This window comes from Centrocercus urophasianus, unplaced genomic scaffold (genome assembly GCF_019232065.1).
Source record: "Centrocercus urophasianus isolate 14NV4802_14NV808 unplaced genomic scaffold, USGS_Curo_1.0 seq_12, whole genome shotgun sequence".
Lineage (NCBI taxonomy): Eukaryota > Metazoa > Chordata > Aves > Galliformes > Phasianidae > Centrocercus > Centrocercus urophasianus.
The window spans coordinates 7,850,179-7,864,891 of NW_024884364.1; the positions used below are offsets into that span (position 1 = coordinate 7,850,179).

A 14,713-nucleotide genomic window follows, 5' to 3' on the forward strand; every position below is an offset into this window, starting at 1 on the left:
GGAAACCTGGGTAAAATTCTGATTCCATTGAATCTGAACTGAAGTTGTGGTTTAATTTATTTATTTACTACTAGAGAGAATGGGTTTTGATGAAAAGGGACTAACCTTAGTGATACTAAATGAGATGTGGGGAAAAAAAAAAAAAAAAAAAAAAACCAAAATAAACAAACCACCATTTATTTATTTAGAATTTTGAAAGTTCAATTCATCTGTTGCATGTAGGTGTGGGAAAGTGCAGCTGGTTTAACCAGCTTGGTAACAAACAGCCTAATCAGTTGCTAGAAAACCAGAATGCCTGTGTTCTGACCGCTTTCATTCTAAGCAGAAAGAAAGCCAAGGTGGACGTGCTGCTATGACTGACTTAGCATGAAGGCAGTTTGTCCTGTTTAGCAAATCAGTTGTAAGACTGAACAAATAAAGAAATCCTAGTACAGAAGTCAAACAGAAACACAGAATACAAGAAGGACTGAGAGTAGGAGCAAAATCCCTTGTGGAATAAGACTGAAAAGTTTGGGGCAAAAATAAGTAAAAATTTTGAGTCTGTTGTTACTAATGTTAATGGAAGGTAGTTTTTCTTTCTTAATATGAACATTTTTCAGACCAAAAGGCAACAATGTCAGACAAATATGTTAAATATTTTTGTTCTGCATTTTTGCTGTCCTATAGTCTGTATGACAACAGATGTTATGTGGTCATATAGGAGCTGCACAGAATGTGTTCTTATATGTGTGCTGCCACCAAATACAGAATGTGTAAGTTGTTCTCAGAAAGAAAGGTGAAGAGTTTCTAAATACTGTTCATTTTCACAGTATGCACTTGTGGCTTTCAACATAGTACATCTGCTTCAAATTTTCTAAAATTAGTAATTTTTTAACTTTTATTAGCTTTAGTGCATTCTTACAGATGTGAAGATATTTATTTGGTGGCTTCTCATATGAATTGTGCCTGGTAGATTTGGTAAGTGCCCTCTCCATCTTTTACCTGCATTCAAAACCATGTGTTTGCTGCTGATCAATAATTAACTCACTGTTTGCCCATAGAAGTCCTTTCACCCTTTGCTAAATGAAGTATTCTTACTGGGTATGTTGTGCTTTTTGTGTGCTTGAATGGGAGAGGGAGAAGTCTGTGTGAGGTTATTAATAGCAACCATTTCAATAATTGCTATATAACCTTTTCTTTATGCTAGCTCCCTCTTTGTCACAATAATGCAACTGTTAAAACTGACAGCAACTTCTGAGTTGTTGCTGCCTTGGAGCACTTAGGATAGTGTTTGTGATAGAGCAGAAAGAATTTTGTTATAGGTCCTAGTAATTTGTAGAAAGAGGAAAATAATTTCAGAGCTCTTTTTTGAAAAGTCATCTATTCTTGATTGCACAGACTCAGTCTAGGCTATTAGGCCTGAAAAATTTACAATTCTAGTTTGTTTTAAAGGTCAATCTCAGGGCCACCATTTCAGTATGTTTCTGTTCCAGGACCATAATTACTAGGTGTTGGAATAGACAATACATTTCCTCAGTAGGAAGTAGCTAGCTTTTATTATTAGAAAATACTGCTTATGCTTCTCTTTCCATGCTTTATTTTTATGGAGCATGTGAATATCAATACATCCCAAATATCAATGTGAAAAAATCATGTGAATATCAATATATCCCAAAAGTCCTACATAGCTTTTGGGAATAACACTGAATGTCTTTTGTCAGTGTGGACTGGATCCATGCAACTCCATGCATGGCTTTTGCCCACAATATCTTTTGGTGTTACTGTTGCTGTTTAAAAATAAGGGCAAGCAATGATGATTACTAAACTAGATGCACATACAGTGTTGCCAAGGAGACGTTGTTAATATTGTAGCTATGTTTATGTATAGACAATAAAATTGCATGGTTTTGAAAGAACTGAACCTGAAAATGTATTTCTGTATCACTTGTAACATTATTTATTTTAGTATTTTGCAGACAGCCAATGCTAACTGAAAAAAAAAACCAACCACAATTGTAGGCAGTTAATAGAAAAAAAATAGAAAGAATCAGGGTCTTCAGGTTATTAATACTGATGTTCAAAACACTGAAACATCCCAAAGCCTGGAGGACACAGTGAGGTACAGTAAGTTTTTTTAAATTACTACCAAAAAAGAAGCAGGCTAACCCAGATGACTTCAGGCTACTCATCTTTATGTGGATCTTATGAGACGGGAAAAATGAGGAGAAAATAGGTAAATAGCCAACGTGGGACTTTGTTCTTAAAAGATTAAAGAAAGCTGATGCATGCTAATCATTGTAGCTTAATGGAAGATTGGTCTGGTCTATTTTGATCACTCTTCTTTTAAAACTATTGATTTTTTCAGTCAAGTTTGTGAAAAGCAATTTCACTGATACAGTGCATTTTTGATTCCTAATGTATTTGATCCCTTTTACTTTTTGATTACTTCTTCGTGATTTGGTGTCTGAGAAATGTGCTTCTGGAGATGAGACAACTGATTTAAAAGTGAGGATGGTTTAGTTTTAACAGAATGTACTTCAGAAACAGCTGTTCTTCATCCGTTTTGTACGGATTGTTCATATGCCCAGAAATTATTTTTTTGTAAAATCCAAATTACAGGCATTTTTACACTGTCAGACTTTTAAACACTGGCACTGAAATAAATCCTTAGCCAGAGATAAGATTAGGACCAAAGCAGAAGTGAGACAAATATTGTAACTAATTACTTTAAAATCATTGAAGCAGTTGGCTAAGGATTGTGGTGGATTCTTTAATCAAAACAATAATTAATAATGAGATACTATTGAACTGTGTACCTAAGATTTTCTCTTCAATAGTATTGCACACACTGTAGTCCTATCTGGTTGTTGCTGGATTCTGGATTTTGAATCAAGTTCATGTATGAGTCAAAGCAGCTCTTGGCTACAACTAATGAGCTCCATGCAGGTGGAATAGGAGCTAACCTATTTTTCCATGCCTGTGGTTTTTTGCTCTACAAGTTGATTGTGATTTTTTTTTTTTTTTTCAGGTTTAGGCACCAAACTATCCAGAACTTTGGTAAGTGAACATTTAGCAATTAGTCATGTCTCATTTGTTTATTTTTGACTGTCTCCCTATCTCTTCTAAGGCTATGTCATACTCGTTTGGATAGAGTTACCATAGAAGCTGCCAGTTAGGCATTCTGCTGTTGAGCAAGGAATTGTTGAACCTGGAACTTAGCAGCTTTTGTTTTGAAGTAGTATGAAGTAATTTCATCCTTATTTTTGTCCGAGTCTGGAATGAAATTATTTTGACTTCTTTTTTTAAGTAAGTTAGGTTCTTTTTTTCTTGGAAACATCAGCAAGACATTCTTGAAGAAAAAAACAACAACATTGTAAATATGTATTCATGGAAAAAAAAATAGTGTTTTTTCTTTTTCTCCAATAATCCCAGTGTACAGGGATCAAATTTAACAATTTTCTTGTTGTTCTGACATGTTTTTAAACACTAGTAAAAAGAGGGAGACGCCTTTGTTGATATAGTTGACATTTATACTGAGCTTATCAAAAGGTACTTTCCTCATAATTTTTCCTTAGATAAATTACAATAAATCCTAATGAAGACTTGATTAGAAGGATTCTGATTGCAGACAAATCTTCAGGCTGGCCTGTGAGCTGCCAATGGGAAGCCATTTCATTATCCATTATCTGAGTTTCTTGAGAATGTTGTGAGAACCAAGCTGAAGTTAACAACGTGTTTGGAAATTATGAATATTCAGTATGAAATAACCTGAAGTAAACTTGAAATATATTTAGCTCTGCATCTACTTCTAGTCCCTGTATCTAATCCTTCAGCATTTTGTCTCTCAAAAGGAATGATTCCTTAGGCTCTAAGAGATGTAAAATCCAACTGGGAAATTTCCACTATACTGACTATCTGCTGAGTTTTGTTTTGTTTTGTTTTTTTTTTAAATCTTCTTGGAAAATGGAACACGTGCCCCCTTCTTCCTAACCTAGTCAAAGATCTTGTAATTGTAAGTAATCTAAGTAATTGTTTCCTGCATCTGATATCCTGCTGCTTCAGTAGACAATGACCCACCCACAGTCTGTAGGGGGGCTGAAGCAGCTTCCCCTTGGTGCCTGTCTCTTCCTGAAAATGATGTGGAGGAGGGGAGTGAAGGTAGTTTAAACAGGTTGGTGTTTTTTTTTTGTTTTTTTTTTTTATCTCTACTGGATCCCTGTCAGCAAGGGGAGGAGGAGGTGAAGAGCAGTGACCTGAGTGTAGCGAACAGCGTTACCCTCTTGCGTCAGGATTATTTCATTTCTGAGGGGAAGTTAGAAGCTGAAACAGCAATAAAAGTAGCAGTTTCTGCTTCATCTTCCAGAGCAGCATAAGCAGGCATTCATACCATGACACTCCGCTGCATGCATCTTTTTCTCTTGCTTCTGCTCAGTTCATGGTGGCCGGACTCAGAGAAGCACGTGGTGGGAGCTGTGAAGGTCAGGGAGCATTATATAGCTGCTCAGTTCACTGTTTGGACCTACAAACCGGAGTCTGAGGAAAAGTCCAGGTAACAAAGAACAAGATGGGAAGGGTGAAACTAGTCCTGTCTTGTGACTAAAAGTTTTTTTAGTCTCTTATGGAATTTCAGAGACCAGGAATACTTCAGTTGGTTTTGGAGGACCTGTGTGATCTCAACTAGAACCAATGAAGTATCAGAAGCTTTAATAAAATCATTTTTTTAGATTTTCAGAGCACTTTTGTTGCATATATTCAGAACTTGCTTTTATCATCTTCTGTATCTGTACGGTGGGTTTTTTTGTTTGTTTTGTTGTCTTGGGTTTTTTTGTCTTGTTTTGTTTTAATGTCGTTATTTTTAAAAGTATGGATTTTGTGAATTGCTAGAATTAACACTAGATTGGTAATTCTGCAAAAGCTTTCAGACTTTAGGGAATAAGTGGCTTCTAATTTGGGTACTCTTACTTTCACTTAAATCAGAGCCTGATGAACTTTGGAACTAGCTGATGTTGTTTCTGAGTTATTGAGTAGTTTCTGTGAAATGTTCATCCTGGGTTCTGCTGAGCAAAGGTTGTAGAATCAAATATTGCTATTTAAATGAAAATACTATTTTCAAAATTCTTTTTTCTTATTGCATTGCAAGCTGATAATGCTACATGCACATGCAGATAGAGCATATAAATTAGCTTCTTTGTTTTGACAAGATGTGCTTGTGATAATAAACACTGCAAGTGCAATGCTGCAAATGACTTGCACCTTCTTTGGAATTAATTATACTTCATTCTTATACTATGCTCACTATATGGACACAATTCACAGCTTTTATTTGTTCATGAATTGGGGTTAAATAATACAAATTATGTGTTTTCTCTGATACTGAAGGATGTATTTTAATACTACTGCATTTTTTTTGTATCAGCGCATGACTGGTTTTCTTAGTCTGGTTTTGTGTGTGTGTAAATCTGAACTTCCAGGTCAGATTTCAGTTTTTCTAAATGTTTTTCAAGATTAATTCAAACAAAGTTTCTATGGTTTCTAAAACTCCCCTTGGAAGTGAAAGAAAACTGCTATCACCTTAATACCAAACAGCCAAGATAGAAGAAAATGGAATTTAAGTGTGGGTAAACTAAGCCAAATGTCAACTATTGACCTGGACGTGTGGATTTAATGTTTAGAACTTAATTCTTGTCTGCACTAAATGCATCAATATGCAGATTACCTACCATTTTATTGAACATCACATTTTGGATAAATTTTTTTCATGCAGTGGATAAGATATGCCTCAAACCTCAGTTTGAAGTTTTCAGTCTATAATTTTGCAAGACTTTTTCCATATACAATGCCTATTGAAGTAATATCACATAAGTATGTAGAGCAACACAATATTGAGTGGATCTAATGAACTCTGTAGAACATCAGCTCAAAGAAAAAAAACTCTGGAAAAATATTTATTGCAGAAAGGCTAATGACTTGAATCCCAAAGGCATTTGAGTATGTAACTCATTCTCTTTCAACAGAAACTCGGTGCTTAAATGTAAAGAATGTGATTGTTTGCTTCTTAGAGTTCTAGGTAAATGATGATGAAAATAAAGTGGATTCTGCTGATTTTTTTTTTTTATTTTTTTTTTTAATTGAGCTTCAAGATGTTTAGACTAAGGATACTTAGCTTCTCTTCAGCACAGAGTCATAGAATGGCTTGGTTTGGAAGGGACTGTAAAGATCTCATAGTTCCAGGCTACCCTTTGTGAGCAGGGTTGTCACTCAGCAGCTCTGGTTGCCTGGGGCCTCATCCAGTCTGGCCTTGAACACCTCCAGAAGTGGGGCATCAACAGCTTCTCTGGGCAAACCTGTTCCAGCACCTCACTATCTTCTCAATGAAAAACTTCCCCTGGACATCTAATCTAAATCTTCCCTCTTTAATTTAAAATCATTACCCCTTGTCCTATCATTATCTACCCATGTAAAAAGTTGATTTCTCTCCTGTTTAAAATCTCCCTAATGACTAGTATATAAATATTAGAAAGCCATAATGGTGTCTACCTGGAGCCTTCCCCTCTCTACAAGCCCAGCTCCTTCAGCCTGTCTTCATAGGAGGGGTGCTCCATCTCTCTGATCATCTTTGTGGCCCTCCTCTAAGCCTTTCCTAGTAGCTCTGCACCTTTCCTGTGTTTGGGGCCCCAGACCTGGACACAGCACTCTAGCTGGGGCCTCACAAGGGCAGAGTAGAGAGAGACAATCACCTTCCTCACCCTGCTGGCCACCCCTCTTCTCATGCAGCCCAGGGTACCGTTGGCCTTCCAGGCTATGAGGGCTCACTGTTGGTTCGTGGTAAGTTTTTCATCAACCAGGACCCATAAGTCCTTCTCAGCATGGCTGCTCTGAAGAAGTTCTTCTCCCAGTCTGTATAAACATCTGGGATCACCCCAAACTAGGTGCAAAACCTTACACTTTGCTTTATTAAATTTCATTAATTTCACATGGGCCCACCTTTTGAGTTTATCAAGGTCCCTCTATCTTTATAGAGGTTTATAGATTACCATGTATAAGTAACATACATAAAATACTTAGAGTGAAAATGTGTTTTTTGTGAGTGAAGCATTGCAGATGCAGCTACTGAAAGTTTTGTAACTAGACCGAATTGCATGTTCTGAGATTTGTGAAGTGTTGGTAACCCAATTACTTTGTTTCTTTTAGCTGTACAGTTGGCATTGGTAAGTTTCTTCCTCTACCCCTGTAGTCTTATGTACGTGTTCTATTGCACATTGCCACACTAGGGCAGCGCATCAGTGAAGATCATGGATCATGCCCTTCTCCTTCAGAGTGAAATTAAATTTTATCAGTGACTTCCAAGATTTGAAGCATGAACTGCTTCTGCCTGACTGTTGTTGCAAAAGTGTAAGAGAAGGATTTACAAAAATCTCTTCAAGAATAGATCTCCCCCATCTGGACCCTGAATGTCACTGAAGCCAGCTCATTTGATTATCTCTGCACAGCCTCTGTGTGTGTGAGAAGCCCATAAACTTCCTGTTATCAAAAGTGCCTTGCTTAACTGAGAGGGCATTACAAAAATAGCAAGTAGAAGTACTGTTGGATTCAGTCATTGTACGTACTAGGAAATCAACCATAAATGTTAAGCTAAGCACAAAGTATTTTCCCTTTAACATTTGTTTCACCATTATTTTAATTCCAGAAGGCTTCTGTGCTGGTTTCCTGCCTGCTTGCCTGTGCATTTGCTGAGAAAACAGTTTGTGGTCTACTTGGTGTGCATGTCATCTATGTAACAAGATTAAGAACTGCCAGGTTTCCCTGAAAAGCAGTTGTCTTAGTTGTTTATTTTTGTCATAGCTGCTACTGGTGTTTGTTATTTATGGTATTATAGAATCATTGTGATGAGCCTTAAAGAGAAATACAGGTTTCTCATAGTGTTGTGTCAGATGCTTTCCAGATAAAATGTCAGAACATCTTCCACTGTGTCTTAAATAGTGAAGAAAATAAAGACATCTTCATCACAAAATCAGGACTATAGAAACTAGAAGCAAAATAAGGGGTAAACTGAGCTAGGTATTGTAATTGCATGTCTAATATGTATGAAATAGTTTAGCTCAAGAATATCATAGGTACAGTGAAGTAACAGGGAAAGAAAGACTGTACAGAGAGTTGGACTATGGTGGCCAGCCTTCAGCGAAATGTGGAAGTGATGAAATGTAATTCCAGAATTCATTTTCCAAGGTATCTGTTAATCTGTAATGACATTTTTTTGAATCTTCATTCTTTTAATTTTTTTGTAACTCTTGTGGTTTCAGATTGATACATTTGGATCCTGTGTTTAAGAAAATTTCTTACAGAGAATATGAAGTGGATTTTAAAAAAGAAAAGCCAGCAGATAAGTCTACAGGTAAATAGAAAAGAAGATGCTTGTTTGCTGCTTGTCTTAAAGCCAGTAACACACAGTAATGTGACACTATATGTGACACTATATGTGACACTATAAATTCATGTATAATTTGCTCAAGGTCTGAGACTAAATGTGTTTCTGATAGATCACCGGAAAGGAAGGAATGGAAAGGAAGAAATGAATTATGAGGTCAAGTGTGAAAAAATAACTCCTTGCCTTTGATGTCCTTTACTATTTCAAGGTGCTTTAGATGGATAGAGGCAAAGTCTTGTATTGATGCTATACATAAGTGTTATACTTGTATTTTGATACTTATGCAGAGTAATTACATAGTCTGTTCTTCATATTAATGGAAAAAATAACTTCAGATGTTAAAAGCATCTAATTTCAAAGCAAACTTATGTCGTTTTGGTGATACCGAATTGTTCCAAGTGAGCCTGAAAAATCTGATTTTTTTCCAAATGTGTTTTCCTCTTTTTTTCTGAAAATTCTTATTTAACAGAGAAAGAAATTCACAAAGTGGCTTACAATAAAGGAAACAAACAGGTGAAAGATTACTTTAGCAGGCTTTTTCTAACGAGGTTTTTTTTTTTTTTTTTTTTGGTTGGTTCTGCAATATGAGAACAGGTTTAAGGCCCTCCTAGAACCATTTGCAGGCTTTGCGTAAAAAAATTTTCAACATGTGATTTTGAACTTTAGAATACCTTTTAGGTACTTGTTGTTCTTTGACAGGTGCATTGAGAGTGCTACTTAAAGAAATATTTTAATGCCCTTGAAATCTCTTTTTCTGCCTCCCTAAAAATATCTGACTAAATTGCATGTGAAGGAATGAATCCTAGAAATTCCCAATGAACGTCCAACAGAAACCATTTGATAAATATGCAATATCTGGAAAATAGCCAGAGTGCTACTCACTCAGTTTTATAACATAACTGTCAGTAAACTGCAGGTTTTTCTGCCTGATGAGCCTTTTTACAGGTAAATCTTTGTGGTGGTATTACGTTCCTGTCTATAGTTTGTGCAACTTGTACTTTGAGCGAGCTCTTATTCTCTGCTGGAAAAAGAATTCTTCCTTTCATTAAGCAAACTGTTTTGTTCACAATTTTTCTCTCCTTATCTTGACAGGACTGCTTGGGCCAACCCTGCGTGCTGAAGTGGGAGATACTTTAATAGTTCACTTTAAGAATATGGCTGACAAGCCCATCAGTATTCATCCCCAGGGCTTAGTTTACAACAAAAAGGCAGAAGGTAAATGCTGTAAAATCCCCATGTTTTCTTCTTGTAGACTAGAGAGAGAACTGACCAGTGCTGACGTCCTGGTGGGGGTCTTCATCTTCCAGGATGAAGAGACAGACAAGGTGTTCTATGAGCAGCTGGCAGAAGTTGCATGATTACCAGCTCTTGTTCTCATGGGGGATTTCAACTTCCATGATATATGCTGTAAATACAATGCAAATGAAGCAGTTTCTAGAGTGGTTTCTAGAGTGTGTGGAAGATAACTTCCTGATGCAGCTTGTAAGAGAGCCTTCCAGAGGAGATGTCCCACCAGATCTGTTGCTCACAAACAGAGGACTGGTAGGAGATATGGAGAACAGGAGCTGTCTTGAGCAAAGTGACCATGAAATGGCAGTTCTCTGTTCTTGGTGATGTCAAGAAAGTGGGGGGGCAAAACTGCTACCTTGGACTTCCAAAGGGCAGACTTTAAACTATTCAGGATGCTGATAGGGAGGGTCTCTGGAGATTCAGTTCTGAAGGGTAAAGGTGGGAGCAAGCTGTCTCCCTGTGCTGTAAGATGAGCCAGGAGTGGAAGAAGACTTTTGTGGATGAAAAGGGAACTTTTTCTCCAAGAGAAAAAGAATCTACCTCCAGTGGAACAAGGGATGGGCAGCTTTGTGAGAGTACAAAGAAGTTGTTAGGATATGTCGGGAGAAAATTAGAAAGGCAGAAGCCCAGCTTGAAATCACTCTGTAGTGAATGAGAACAAAATTTTTTTTACAAATATATTAATAGTAAAAGAAGAGCTAAGGAGAATCTCTGTCCTTTACTGTATGTGGTGGTGAATGTGACCACTGAGGATAAGGAAAAGGCTGAGGGGTTCTCAATGCCTTCTTTACATCTGTCTTTAATAGTCAGACCAGTTATCCTCAGGAACTCTACCCCCTGACCTGGAAGTCTCAGATGGGGAGCAGAATTCAAGTGGAAACAGTTAGAGACCTGCTACTCCACCTAGACTGTGCATAGGGCCAGATGGCATCCATGCAAGGGTGCTGAGAGAGCAGGCAGAGGCAGCGTTCCCAGTCATCCAGAGAGGTCCCAGAGGACTGGAGGCTTGCCAATGTGACTCTCATCTACAAGAAGCATTGCAAAGAGGATCTGGGGAGCTACAAGCCTGTCAGCCTGACCTTGGTGCCAGGGAAGATTATGGAGCAGATCAGCATGTGCAGGACAGTCAGGGGATCAGGCCCAGCCAGCATGGGTTTGTGAAAGGCAGGTCCTACTTAACTAACCTGATCTCATTCTGTGATTGAGTGACCTGCCTGGTAAATGAGGGAAAGGCTGTTGATGTAGTCTACCTAGACTTCAGCAAAGTCTTCAGTGCTGTCTCCCACATTATTCTCCTGAGAAACTGGCAGCCCGTGGCTTGGACAGGTACACTCTGCTGGGTAAAGAACTGGCTGGAGGCCTACGCCCAGAAAGTGGTGGTGAATGGAACTAAATCCAGCTGGTGACTGGTCATGAGTTGTGCTCCCCAAGGGTATGTGCTGGGCCTGTCCTGTTTAAGATCTTGACCAAGGACATTGAGTACACCCTCAGTAAACTTGCAGGGAACACCAAGCTGGCAGGAAGTGTCGATCTGCCTGGAGGTAGGAAAGCCCTACAGAGCAATCTGGACATGCTGGAAAGCTGCGCTGAGGCCAGTGGGATGAAGTTCAACAGGTGCCAGGTCCTGCATGCTGTCCACAATAGCCCAGCAATGCTACAGGTTTGGGGCAGAAAGGCTGGAAGACTGTGTGCAAGAAATGGACATGGGGAGGTTGGTTGATGCTAGACTGGTTAACATGAACCAACAGTGTGCCCAGGTGGCCAGAAAGGCCAATGGCATCCTGGCTTGTATCGGAAAGAATGCAGCCAGCAGGAGCAGGGAGGTTATTGTCCCCTGTACTCAGCTCTGGTGAGGCTGCACCTCAAGTACTGTGTTCAGTTTTGGTCTTCTCACTACCAGAAAGATGTTGATGCCCTGGAGCGTGTCCAGAGAAGGTCAGCGGAGCTGGTGAGGAGTCTGGAGCACAGGTCTTATGGGGAGTGGCTGAGGGAACTGGAATTGTTTTGTCTGTAGAAGAGGGGGCTCAGGGCTGACAACATCACTCTCTACAATTACTTTGAAAGGAGGTTATGGCAAGGTGGAGGTTGGCCTCTTTTCCTGCATAATTAGCGACAGGACTGGAGGGAATGGCCTCAAGTTGCACCAGGGGAGATTTTAGGTTGGATGTTACGAAGAAGTTCTTCTCCAAAACAGTGTTCAAGTGCTGGAATGGGCTGCCCATGGGCATGGTGCAGTCACATCCCTGGAGGTGATCAAGAAACGTTTAGATGAGGTACTATGGGAGATGGTTTAGTGGGGAAGTATTGTTGATAAGTGGACAGTTAGGCTAGATGATCTTGGAAATCTTTTCCAACCTTGGTGATTCTTTGAACGTTTGGGTTTATGTGTAGCACAGATATCTGTTGATAGTGGATTAAAACTTCACACCTATTTTCAGCTTCTTTCTTGTTTGTGAGTGAACATGAGTGTCTTCTGAAACGTACATTCTCCTGACCAGCTCCACTGTGCTAGTTCAGTTTGCACCTCAGGAACCTGAGGAAGTGAAGGGAGTGAAGGGGTGAGAAGCTGTATTTCCTAGCAGAACCTGAATATATGCATTTGGATAACACAAATATAGTCTAATGCTTTTCCAGGGTACAACAATGATTGGGCAGAACTAGCATTTTTCTTTTTTTTTTTTTTTTATCCCTCAACTTAATGCTGTCTGGCCATTTAAAACTCTCTAACGATCAAAAATAAAATACAATTTGATGTTAAGACAATTTAAAGGATAGGCAAGTAGGCTGCAGAAAGCTGGAATTCACATGGAAGTATAAAAAAGATGCAGTAGTGGACTGGCCTTATAAAATTCATTAAGGCTGTGAAGACAGCCTGAAGCAGGTAGAAAGACAAAGTTGCTAATTAATAATCTAGCTCTTTCAGAATGAAGGAAAATTAGACTCAAGACTGTGCTACAGAATGCTTATTCATAAAAAGAGAAGCATCTTCAACAGTGGGTACTTATGCAGGTTTTGTCCCCAGAAACCTGAAAATGACTGTAAATTTGAACTGGACAGAGCAAAGGCATGAATGAAGCGCCCCTTCTTCTCAAAGAGCTGCAGTTGTTGATATTTGAACACGGAAGAGAGTGGCCCAGAAAAGTGTTGGGGCAAGGGCGTCTTGAGGTTTTTTGGCCTTTTCTTTTTGGAGCAGATTTTGGTGAAAGAAGTGGAAGAGAGAAGAGAGAAGGATTCTAAACTGTAAGCTTTTCAGAACAACACTGATCTAGAATCGCAGAAACAAACATTGAGAAAGTTCTCCATGAATGGTTTTGTAGACTACGTGGAGGGTCTGACAATTTTGTGGCCTTTGAATTGAGTAGGTGGGTAACTGTTCATGAAATAAATGAAACTTGGGCCATTTTCTTGTTCCCTCACATAACTGCTAGGATGAACACACTGTTTTCGGAGAATATTATCCTGCAAGTGTAAAATAATCTTCTTCAGGAACTGTAAACTCATTTATACAGTTTATGATCTCTTGTTGATAGTGTCCAAACTGACACATCAATTCCTGCTATATCATGGGGTGAATCTCTGCGATTGCCTGTGCTCCTTGGATTGCCTTGCCCTAGGTGCTGAACCAAAGTTTTTACTGGCTGTTTCCAAATTTATTCGAGGCTTTATTTGCTGTGTGGGTACAAAATTTTTACCTTCATCTCCTGGGATATCACATAGGTGTGATTAGTAATTCAGTTTCACTGTTCTATTAATGTGTGTTTTGCACTTAGAATTTTCAATTTCTGACTCCCCTTTTTCATATTACATTTCTTTGGTTATTGTAGGCTTAGATATGAGACATTACTGTTATTTAGATATGCAGTGCACAAAAGCTCTAAGGCAGCAAGCCAATGCTAGCCTGCACAGTGGCTTTATGAGAAGTGATTAGAAAGCTGGCAAAGAGAGCAGTATTTCAACTTCTACTGAATATCAGTGAGCAGAGGCTGAAGGTTCATGCCATCTTAACTCTGTTAATTTGAAGACAGACACCTTTTGACAGAGGTGGCAGACTTAGAAAATCTTGAATCTGTAAGAAACAGGATAGTGAAATAGATACTTTCCTACGTGCTACTCCCCACAATGTAAGTGGAGCCATCAGTCATCCCTATGTATTTGATATTTCATAAGAAAGATAGCAAGCTTTTGGAATTGTTGTAGGAACTTCAATTAGCTCATACTTTAAGTACTCAGTTTTCATGTCAGCCTGCTTTCTCTTCTTTGAAGGTTCTCTGTATGATGACAGAACATCATCTGCAGAAAAACAAGATGATGCTGTGCTTCCAGGCCAGGTCTACACATATGTGTGGGATATAACAGAAGAAGTTGGTCCAAGAGAAGCTGACCTTCCTTGTCTTACTTATGCGTATTATTCTCATGAGAACATGGTAACAGATTTTAACTCTGGATTGATTGGAGCACTGCTTATCTGCAAGAAAGGTAATGAATATGGGAATGTTATAAAAAGGGACTTTTCAGTTAAAGTGCTGACTGATTAAGTTTTGTATGAGAAACAGATAAATTCTGCTGTTAAGTTAAGACTCCTTTCTGCAAGAAAACAGGATTTTGTAGTCTCTCGTAAATATAAAAGAGTAGTCTCTCATTAAAGAAAGACATTTAAGGCAGGTGCCTCATTCTAAGTAGAAAAATCTGCATGCTCCCAAAGTTTTTAGTTTCTGCAGTCCAAATGACATCTAATTTAGTCTTAAATGATGTACATATATTAAAAGCAGCAAATGGATTTTTTTTTTTTTTTTTTTTTTTTGTATGTGAACAATCTGTAGAAAGAACCATAATTCTGTGTGGTAGGTACTTATGCCCAAAATGAATTCTACTTTTTGATAGAAATCTCACCTGTATGACAAACTCAACTCGATACTTTCTTATAACTGATCCAATTCTGAAGTATTTGTGAGTCTTTTGTATGCAGTTTTATGCTTTTTAAAGGAGCTGATGACCTCATGGCGTATTTGAAAAGGCAGT

General features: G+C 38.5%; 1 protein-coding gene across 1 annotated transcript in view; it reads left to right on the top strand.

Moving 5' to 3' along the window:
* The first annotated feature begins 4,236 nt into the window (after positions 1 to 4,236).
* F5 (coagulation factor V) overlaps positions 4,237 to 14,713 on the top strand; it is a 34,546-nt gene continuing 24,069 nt past the window's right edge. The window contains exons 1-4 of the mRNA XM_042809571.1: positions 4,237 to 4,528; positions 8,280 to 8,371; positions 9,497 to 9,619; positions 13,958 to 14,170. Of these exons, the coding sequence (XP_042665505.1) occupies positions 4,368 to 4,528; positions 8,280 to 8,371; positions 9,497 to 9,619; positions 13,958 to 14,170 (589 nt within the window). The 5' untranslated portion in view covers positions 4,237 to 4,367. The remainder of the gene's footprint in view (positions 4,529 to 8,279; positions 8,372 to 9,496; positions 9,620 to 13,957; positions 14,171 to 14,713) is intronic.